The sequence below is a fragment of the Engystomops pustulosus genome, chromosome 3, assembly GCF_040894005.1.
Source record: "Engystomops pustulosus chromosome 3, aEngPut4.maternal, whole genome shotgun sequence".
NCBI classification, from domain to species: domain Eukaryota; kingdom Metazoa; phylum Chordata; class Amphibia; order Anura; family Leptodactylidae; genus Engystomops; species Engystomops pustulosus.
This window is the reverse complement of record NC_092413.1, coordinates 200,378,622-200,389,993: the sequence shown is the minus strand read 5'-3', so window position 1 is coordinate 200,389,993 and position 11,372 is coordinate 200,378,622. Positions and strand designations below refer to the sequence as shown.

Below are 11,372 nucleotides of genomic sequence, written 5' to 3'. Positions count from 1 at the left end.
ATGTCCTACAGAGTCCTGACAGTGGAGTTCCTGCTCTATGTCCTACAGAGTCCTGACAGTGGAGTCCCTGCACCATGTCCTACAGAGTCCTATCAGTGGAGTCCCTGCACTATTTCCTACAGAGTCCTGACAGTGGAGTCCCTGCACTATGTTCTACAGAGTCCTGAAAGTGGAGTCCCTGCACTATGTCCTACAGAGTCCTGACAGTGGAGTCCCTGCACTATGTCCTACAGAGTCCTGACAGTGGAGTCCCTGCACTATGTCCTACAGAGTCCTGACAGTGGAGTCCCTGCACTATGTCCTACAGAGTCCTGACAGTGGAGTCCCTGCACTATTTCCTACAGAGTCCTGACAGTGGAGTCCTTGCACTATTTCCTACAGAGTCCTATCAGTGGAGTCCCTGCACTATGTCCTACAGAGTCCTATCAGTGGAGTCCCTGCACTATGTCCTACAGAGTCCTGACAGTGGAGTCCCTGCACTATTTCCTACAGGGTCCTGACAGTGGAGTCCCTGCACTATGTCCTACAGAGTCCTGACAGTGGAGTCCCTGCACTATGTCCTACAGAGTCCTGACAGTGGAGTCCCTGCATTATGTCCTACAGGGTCCTGACAGTGGAGTCCCTGCACTATGTCCTACAAAGTCCTATCAGTGGAGTCCCTGCACTATGTCCTACAGGGTCCTGACAGTGGAATCCCTGCACCATGTCCTACAGAGTCCTGACAGTGGAGTCCCTGCACTATGTTCTACAGAGTCCTGACAGTGGAGTCCCTGCACTATGTCCTACAGAGTCCTGACAGTGGAGTCCCTGCACCATGTCCTACAGGGTCCTAACAGTGGAGTCCCTGCACTATTTCCTACAGAGTCCTGACAGTGGAGTCCCTGCACTATGTCCTACAGAGTCCTGACAGTGGAGTCCCTGCACTATGTCCTACAGAGTCCTGACAGTGGAGTCCCTGCAGTATGTCCTACAGGGTCCTGACAGTGGAGTCCTTGCACCATGTCCTACAGAGTCCTATCAGTGGAGTCCCTGCACTATGTCCTACAGAGTCCTATCAGTGGAGTCCCTGCACTATGTCCTACAGAGTCCTATCAGTGGAGTCCCTGCACTATTTCCTACAGGGTCCTGACAGTGGAGTCCCTGCACTATGTCCTACAGAGTCCTATCAGTGGAGTCCCTGCACTATGTCCTACAGAGTCCTGACAGTGGAGTCCTTGCACTATTTCCTACAGAGTCCTGACAGTGGAGTCCCTGCACCATGTCCTACAGAGTCCTATCAGTGGAGTCCCTGCACTATGTCCTACAGAGTCCTATCAGTGGAGTCCCTGCACTATGTCCTACAGAGTCCTATCAGTGGAGTCCCTGCACTATGTCCTACAGAGTCCTATCAGTGGAGTCCCTGCACTATGTCCTACAGAGTCCTATCAGTGGAGTCCCTGCACTATGTCCTACAGAGTCCTGACAGTGGAGTCCCTGCACTATGTCCTACAGGGTCCTGACAGTGGAGTCCCTGCACTATTTCCTACAGCGTCCTGACAGTGGAGTCCTTGCTCTATTTCCTACAGGGTCCTGACAGTGGAGTCCCTGCACTATGTCCTACAGAGTACTGACAGTGGAGTCCCTGCACTATGTTCTACAGAGTCCTGACAGTGGAGTCCCTGCACTATGTCCTACAGAGTCCTGACAGTGGAGTCCCTGCACTATGTTCTACAGAGTCCTGACAGTGGAGTCCCTGCACCATGTCCTACAGAGTCCTGACAGTGGAGTTCCTGCTCTATCTCCTACAGAGTCCTGACAGTGGAGTCCCTGCACTATGTCCTACAGAGTCCTATCAGTGGAGTCCCTGCACTATGTCCTACAGAGTCCTGACAGTGGAGTCCCTGCACTATGTTCTACAGAGTCCTGACAGTGGAGTCCCTGCACTATGTCCTACAGAGTCCTGACAGTGGAGTCCCTGCACTATGTCCTACAGAGTCCTGACAGTGGAGTCCCTGCACTATGTTCTACAGAGTCCTGACAGTGGAGTCCCTGCACCATGTCCTACAGAGTCCTGACAGTGGAGTTCCTGCTCTATGTCCTACAGAGTCCTGACAGTGGAGTCCCTGCACCATGTCCTACAGAGTCCTATCAGTGGAGTCCCTGCACTATGTCCTACAGAGTCCTGACAGTGGAGTCCCTGCACTATGTTCTACAGAGTCCTGAAAGTGGAGTCCCTGCACTATGTCCTACAGAGTCCTGACAGTGGAGTCCCTGCACTATGTCCTACAGAGTCCTGACAGTGGAGTCCCTGCACTATGTCCTACAGAGTCCTGACAGTGGAGTCCCTGCACTATGTCCTACAGAGTCCTGACAGTGGAGTCCCTGCACTATTTCCTACAGAGTCCTGACAGTGGAGTCCTTGCACTATTTCCTACAGAGTCCTATCAGTGGAGTCCCTGCACTATGTCCTACAGAGTCCTATCAGTGGAGTCCCTGCACTATGTCCTACAGAGTCCTGACAGTGGAGTCCCTGCACTATTTCCTACAGGGTCCTGACAGTGGAGTCCCTGCACTATGTCCTACAGAGTCCTATCAGTGGAGTCCCTGCACTATGTCCTACAGAGTCCTGACAGTGGAGTCCTTGCACTATTTCCTACAGAGTCCTGACAGTGGAGTCCCTGCACCATGTCCTACAGAGTCCTATCAGTGGAGTCCCTGCACTATGTCCTACAGAGTCCTGACAGTGGAATCCCTGCACTATGTCCTACAGAGTCCTATCAGTGGAGTCCCTGCACTATGTCCTACAGAGTCCTGACAGTGGAGTCCCTGCACTATGTCCTACAGAGTCCTGACAGTGGAGTCCCTGCACTATGTCCTACAGGGTCCTGACAGTGGAGTTCCTGTACTATGTATTACAGAGTCCTGACAGTGGAGTCCCTGCACCATGTATTACAGAGTCCTGACAGTGGAGTCCCTGCACCATGTCTTACAGAGTCCTGACAGTGGAGTCCCTGCACTAGGTCCTACAGAGTCCTGACAGTGGAGTCCCTGCACTATGTCCTACAGAGTCCTGACAGTGGAGTCCCTGCACTATGTATTACAGAGTCCTGACAGTGGAGTCCCTGCACTATGTATTACAGAGTCCTAACAGTGGAGTCCCTGCACTATGTCCTACAGAGTCCTGACAGTGGAGTCCCTGCACTATGTATTACAGAGTCCTGACAGTGGAGTCCCTGCACTATGTATTACAGAGTCCTGACTATGGAGTTCCTGCACTATGTATTACAGAGTCCTGTACACAGATGCTACAGTTTAGTGCATTTCAAGTCTCGCCTGAACCAGACATCATCAGTTACTAGGGTTCAGAGTCCTACTATATAGAGTTGCTAGAAGAGAACCACAAAGGACAGCTGAGTTTATAAATCATTTCTTTAATCCGTATTTTTACACTCTATATATTTTGACCCTCTTTATTTTCCAGATCCAGGTATCCTGTGGAGTAAGTCGGATGATGAGTACTACATATAAGACATATCAAATGGTCAGGGGGCAGATCAAGACCGCCATATGCTCTGGGATGTTGGAAAATTGTGGACCCTTATAAGTCAATCTTTTAAATAGTTTAACCGTTACTTACCACATATAATACACTCCAAAACATACTGGTAGGTTGTTTAGGTTGTGAGCCCCATTGGGGACAGGGACTGATCTGGCACGTTCTGTGCAGCGCTGCATTATCTGTGTGCGCTATATAAATAAATAATTATTATAACATTATTATAGTACCAGAACCAGATTTCCTGGCAAAGGGAAATGATTCATTTTCATAGCTTTCAATTCTGCAGTTTAAGGACCTTTGAAGGACCTTCAAATGTCTTGAACTAACTCTTGTATTCATGTGGGTCACTGTATAAGGATTTCTTAGCTGGAGGTCCTTTTTTTCATTATCTCTACAGTCCAGTATCTAACTTGATGGATGGTAATGATGACAAAGGACCCACTAGAAGCATCAGGACCCAGATGGCCGTCCATTCTGCCTATTATATAGTCCACTTCTGAAAAGGTCATTTAGGGATGAAATATTGACTTCAAGAATATCTACCATCATACCATAACCATAAAAATCATAGTCTCCAGGCACTGTGACTGTGGTAATCTTCATATATTTATTATCCATGGCCTCTAAAATCAGCACTTAAAGTTATACTAATGAGCCTGAAGGGCGCCTCTCAGTGCTGCAGATTCACAGGCTGTTACAATGAGCGGTACATGTCTCACCCAACCCCCTTTTTCCCCCAACCTGCTCTGCTCATTGTAACGGTTTGTGAAGCTGCATCACTAAGGGGCTCTGGAAACACCCACCAGAGTCCCTCAGGCTCATTACCATAATTATAAAAGTTGTTTATAGAAGGAATGAGGCCAGGGATAACAGATATAAGAAGATTACCACAGTCACTGTGCCTGGATCTATGAGTAACCGTCATGAATTTTGATGTAGACTTCCTCTAAGCATTTTTTGCAATGCTTTTCCTCCGAATATTTTCTTTTTAGGTAATCACTGTAGAAAAAGATGAGAGCGCACAGCAGGGGAGATTTCTAAATAGCATCGTACAACACAAGCATTTACAAGACTGAAAAATTTTGCAACTTTTGTCGATACGTAATAACTCATTTTGGTGACGATTGTATGGCTCGCACTCACCATTGTTTGATGGGTGACATCTATGACAATGTTGCTGTGATATTGTCCTCATTATACTTCTCCGGCCTATCGCTTTTGTAGTGGAAGGTGGAACTCTATGACATTTTTATTGTGATACAAGTCACAAATCTGTGACGGTTGTGGCTTCTCCCTTTGTGTGTCTGAAGCACGTTGAGTCTTTCTTCGGGTGAAGGGAGGGAACCAACAAACGAATATACTCTTACAGGGACACAGGTGTGAACTATTATCAGGCTTGGATGCAATTACCCTAGAAGATAAAGGGCTGATGTTCCGATTATGTTACGCTCCGCTGTCACTTAGTCCTGAGCAGTGATTTCTGCAGCAGGTAACAGAATGTGCCGTCACTATGAGGCTGATTATGGATTTATTGTAGCCACAGCTGAGACCCCAGGGATCAGACACCTGTTAAATGTCTCATTTATATGAATCCGCACCTCCAGGAATCAAATCCTTAGAAATGCTAGAGTTTCCAGAGTGGGATTCGGAGGAGAACACATGTGCTGATAGGCTCCCGGCAGACAAGCAGAGCCCTCCCTGCCTCCAGCCCCTGATACCTCCTACACCTCCGCCGGCTTGTTGCCGTCTCCCATCACAGCTCACAGACCTCTCCTCCAATATTATCCATTCCACATGGACAAAGAAGATGCAAATTGGGATTGATATTCAGAGAAATGCCGGGAATATCCATGACTATTAAGCCACATTTATGAGTAGGTGGACTCTGCAGGTGAAGGGAAGCAGAATGACTAAGTGAGACTAAGTGGGAAGCACCCACCAGGAGAAGACATGGAGTGACGTGTGCTCCACACCTGGAGGAGAGACCTTCTTCTAGTTCTAGCCACACAGTTTTAGGAACAGGTCGCAGGATGGCAGAGGAGACGTTGGCACTGAACAATCTCACTTGGTCCATAGAGGTGCCAAATGGCACCCGAGACACATCTCACCCGCTGGGTGTCGACACAAACTTGTCGTCGAAAGTGTTCATCACCGTTCTGTACATCCTTATCTTCTTGGTGGGGACTATAGGGAATGTGCTGACCATACAGCTGGTGCTGAAGAAGTGCAGCCTGCAAAGCTTACAGGGCACAGTGCACTACCACCTGGTGAGCCTGGCACTGTCCGACATCCTCATCCTGGTGATCAGTATTCCCATAGAGCTCTATAACTTCATCTGGTTCCATTACCCCTGGGTATTTGGGGATACCGTGTGCAGATGTTACTATTTCCTCCGGGATATCTGCTCCTATGCCACCGTACTGAACATCGCCAGCTTGAGCTGTGAGAGGTACCTGGCCATCTGCCATCCCATGAAGGCTAAGATGATCATGTCCAGGATGAGGACTAAGAAGATCCTCTCTGCCATATGGATCTCATCCATAGTATTTGCCCTACCCATGGCTTTTATCATGGGGGTCAGATACCAGAACATAACCCCAGAAGGAGAGCTTGACCCCTCTTCTTTAGTGTGTACCAGTCTGGTGTCTACTGCCACTCTGAAGATCTTCATACAGGTAACTACCAGGCTTGAATCATGTATTGTCATCTATGTAGCAGAACTGAAAGTGTCTACATCCATTGTTTGCTTTATGATAAGTGGCTTAAAGAGGACTTCTCGCCTCTCCAGACATGTCTGTAGATTTCTGGAATTCTGTATTGTGCTGTTCCTCCATTATCCCTCCTGGCAATTGATTTATAAATTGATATATGGGTGTTACTATTGTCAAAGCAGAGGTGCACCAGACATGAAGCAAATTGAGCATTTTGCCTCAGTGGGGCAGATTTACTTAGCCCACTAGGTGTCACTGCTGCGCTGAAGTCCGCCGGAGTTCACCTTCTCCGTCTCGGTGTATGTGAATGCTATTCTAGCGACACAATTTTTTTTTTTTAATTCCGGAGTTTCTCCGAATCCGTCGGGTTTCCCGATGGCCACGCCCCTGATTTATGTCGCGTGAAAGCCGGTGCGCCACAATCTGATCGCGTGCGCCAAAATCCCGGGGCAATTCGGCGCAAATCGGAAAAATTCTGGAAACCCGACGAAAATGCACGATTCAGACCCTTGGTAAATGACCCCCAATGCATTAGTTAGATCAACCTGTTAAAGCCGAGTTGTTCCATTTTGCAAACTCCGCTCTGCTGCTTCTTCCAAACTCTTCCCATCTACATCTGTTATATAAAGGATGCAATAAGATTAGACCTTATCTAATTTATTCTGGTGACATCTGGAGGGTGATAATTATGTGGGGGGCTCCAGGTGCACTGTGCTACGAGCCGAAGAACCGTGACATGAGAAATCCACGACTGACATTGCTCTCTCTAAAATAAAATGTAATATTCCCAATTACAGTTTGATCCTCAGAATATCCCCCCTCCAGCTGTATCATCGGCCATATACCGGCTCTGAGAACATGTGTGCCGCCTGTATATTGGTGCAATGATCTTCTATGTACTGGTGTAGCAGAGCTGGGTTTGTCATATGTTTTGTGTACTTTGTCATTCATTTGAATACATTTATCAGTATGTATGATCCAGGGCCGGGACGACCGGTAGGTGAGGGTAGGCGATCGCCTAGGGTGCTACCCTACTACCTGACTTAGGGGGCGCCATCCCAGCTCTGAAAAGTAATCAATGATCTTTTAAGGCAGCGTGTAATACAGTCGTGAACTAGAGAGTGTTTCTGATATGACGTGTGATGGACACTTTTCAGCCCATTGTAATTACTATCGATCAGTGTACACCAGGGTGACCATAGCCTATTCTCTACAGACAGAACCATGGAGAGAAGATGACAAATCCATCTCTGCTTTATCTGGATGTAATTGTGTATAATGCTTCATGCCACTAGACGCCAAAGGTGACAACATCAGGTGACAGGGGCTATTAGGGAAGAGAGACAGGAGTAAGAATAGTAATGATTTATTACTTCATCCCTTCCCTGCAGAACTGCAGCCCACCCCTCATACTGGTACTGGGACCAGGAGCCATGGACCACTACCAGCACTAGTGGTGCCATAGTCTTGTTGTGGATCCAAAGGTCCAGGACAGGAGATTATTTATGCTGGTGATAAAATTACAGATGAATCGGATGAAGTGTATTATCAAGGAGGCAGATAACACAAATACAACTAGACAAACAATATAAAATAGAGATGAAATATTAAACCCACTTAAATAGATAGATAGATAGATAGATATTACAGATAGATAGATGGATATTACAGATAGATAGATAGATGGATAGATAGATAGATAGATAGATAGATAGATAGATAGATATGAGATAGATAGATATAAGATAGATAGATAGATAGATATGAGATAGATAGATAGATAGATAGATAGATAGATAGATAGATAGATATGAGATAGATAGATAGATAGATAGATAGATAGATAGATAGATATGAGATAGATAGATAGACATGAGATAGATAGATATGAGATAGATAGATAGATAGATAGATAGATAGATATATAGATATGAGATAGATAGATAGATAGACATGAGATAGATAGATATGAGATAGATAGATAGATAGATAGATAGATAGATAGATAGATAGATAGATAGATAGATAGATAGATAGGAGATAGATAGATAGATAGATAGATAGATAGATAGATAGATAGACATGAGATAGCTATGAGATAGATAGATAGATAGATAGATAGATAACATAACTATAATAACTATTATGTGTGCAAAATTATATTATTGCCTCTATTGTAGGGATTAAAATGGCAATCAAATAAATACAATAATGTTTAATATTACAGTGACCATTTAACAACCGAAAGAGATTCTTGTAACTTGATCTGAGCTGCAGCTTTCTATAGACTGTGGGTTGGCCACTATTCAATAAATCTCTTCCATTAGACATGTCTCTGCATGTATATGTCCCTGTGTCTTTGTTCCTTTGAGGGCTTCAGCCTTTCCCTTCTCTCACCATGCTGCCCTCTGCATACACACACAGCTTACTCTCTTTCTCACTGCTCATGACGTCACCCACTGTGTCTCTCTTTTCGCTTTCCTTCCTTACTGACAGACACAAGAAGAAGGGGAACAGGATGAGTCATTATCTCTTTCTATTGATTAGAGCTCATTCATGTCAACAAAGAATCACATAGAGTCTGCACACAACACAAAACAAAACTAAGTAGCAGGAATTCTGAATCACTTGATGAACATTCAGGGATTATTATTAAGGCAGCAAGGGCACATGGACAAAAGATTGGCCAACCTCTTTATATTACAACAGTCAGGGATTCTTGTAACTTTCTTTAAACTACAGCTTAGTGCAGACTGAAAGTTGAAATCAGAAAGTTGAAAGTTACAACAGCCAGAGATTCTTGTAACTTAATCCTAGCAACAGCATTGTTCAGACTGCAATTTACATTGAAGTTTCAACACCCGGAGATTCTTGTGACTTGATCAGAGCAAGGACTATGTCCTAGGGTAGTCCTCATCCACCCTTGTCACGGGGAAGCAGGGAGAAGCAAGGAAAAAGAAAGAGTTTGGAAAAATAACTCACTGATTGTTCTACACTCGAAACAACAGGATGGCAACAAAACCCCTGAAAGGAATGCCAGGTCCGTCAGTGGCTGGCTGTGGTATTAGTATCTTCGGCCTATGACCAGGGGTCTCTGTGTGGCTGGGATCTGTATCCTTTTCATGGAGGAGCTGGATGAGCTCTGCTGCATGGACAGCTGAATTTGGTGCCATCTTTGGGTCTCGGGGATGATCCTCTGGATTTTAAGCAGAACCTCCAACCTTTCTCCTGAGAGAGGCTTAAGAGTGCACTATCATGGCATAGCTGAAAGCTTAGAACAACTAACCAGACTATGTTGGTCCTTTCTCCTAACTGGACAGCAGAGAAAAGACCAGCGCGCGGGGATGTATGGCACACGGCGCCGTAATACGGGAAAAGATAGGACATGTCCTATCTTTTTCCCGGATACGGAGCGGTACGGTGCCGCCCGTGTGCTGTATATACATCGGCCGTATATACGTCCCCCTTGCGGCAGTGTGAATGTAGCCTTACAGAGTACTAGATATCACCCATGCATACACAAGGAACACTACTGGTTTTCGCCACTTGATGGTAGTTTTGCATCACAAGTGGGGCACAGCAATGGCATACAATGGGATGGGATTGAAAGAAATTGGCAATGTAGCTCAGCTGGAGAGATGGACTTTTACTTCAGTATCTGGTGAGTGTGGGCCAGTAAGATTATTATCTGAGTTGCTGGGATCAGTGGGATGGCTGGTCCAATGAGCATCAACAGTAATGGCCTAACTTCAGGACATTACACACATAAAAGTTTTGTTCTGGAACTGAACAAGTACACTAAAATTCTTGCTAAATATACTTAAAATATCCACTACCATATTTGGTCCAGTACAACACACAGGTACAGGGCATGGGATACAGTCAATGGTTTTCCCGTTCTGCCACCTCTTGAGAGGCAAGATTTCTGTTCTACGTCATCCAGTCTGGCCCAGTCTAATGGTAAAAATCTCAGTCCTGAAAATATGCCTGAATCACTCAGCTCCAATTGATGTTGATTAAAGGGGAATTCCCATCATAAATTGTAATATTCCCACCATGTAATTGTATATTGCCATAATCTGCCATAACACTCAGGGCCAGTTGAAAGCACCCCCCCCCCCCTCCAGACCTACATAAATAGGGTTATGTTCCGCAAGTTTGTGGTCAGCACTAGAGATGAGCAAGCACTAAAATGCTCGGGTACTCGTTATTCGAGACGAACTTTTCCCGATGCTCGAGTGCTCGTCTCGAATAACGAGCCCCATTGAAGTCAATGGGAGACTCAAGCATTTTTCAAGGGGACCAAGGCTCTGCACAGGGAAGCTTGGCCAAACACCTGGGAACCTCAGAAAAGGATGGAAACACCATGGAAATGGACAGGAAACAGCAGGGGCCGCATGCATGGATGCCTCTGAGGCTGCTTAATCGCACCATTATGCCAAAATTATGGGCAACAGCATGGCCATGACAGAGTGACCGAATGAGGCTAGATAGCATCTAAAACATCCAATAATTGACCCTAACACTATAGGGGACGGCATGCAGAGGCAGAGGCAGCAGTGGCAGGCTAGAGAGTCTCATGGCGACATACCCGAAATGGACTCAGGTTTCACCAAAGGAGGTGAAATGATTTCCTATGTGAACAAAAGGTTGACGGTATATTTAGTCGATAACACAGCATGGTGGCGACATAGTGACCAAGTTCCATAACGTATCTGGTGAAACACCCGAAAAATGAGCCTGACACAGCTCTTTTGATAAGGGGACAACATGTGGAGGCAGCCATGGAGACGACTTCCATGATTAAGAGCGACAGTATGGGGCATTCATATTGCGCTGCTATGATTGCAACTTCAGGTCTCCAGCATGGCGGCGACAGATGGGCCGAGTTCCACTATGTATCTGGTGAAACACCTGAAAATTCTGCCTGACACAGCTCGTTTGATAAGGGGATGATGTGCTGCATATCCTCTCGTGCTCCAGCGTCTGGGGTATAGAGAGTTGAAATGAGACATTGGTGGACGCTGTGGAGGATCGTGGAGGCAAAATGGACAGGAAACAGCAGGGGCAGCATGCATGGATGCCTCTGAGGCTGCCTAATCTTGGGATGGAGCTGGCGGTCC

At 46.1% G+C, this 11,372-nt stretch overlaps 1 protein-coding gene across 1 annotated transcript in view; it reads left to right on the top strand.

The window, feature by feature from the left end:
* Positions 1–5,045: 5,045 nt before the first annotated feature.
* Positions 5,046–11,372, top strand: part of NTSR2 (neurotensin receptor 2) — a 33,939-nt gene continuing 27,612 nt past the window's right edge. Inside the window, exon 1 of the mRNA XM_072143595.1 lies at positions 5,046–6,213. Within this exon, the coding sequence (XP_071999696.1) occupies positions 5,569–6,213 (645 nt within the window). The 5' untranslated portion in view covers positions 5,046–5,568. The remainder of the gene's footprint in view (positions 6,214–11,372) is intronic.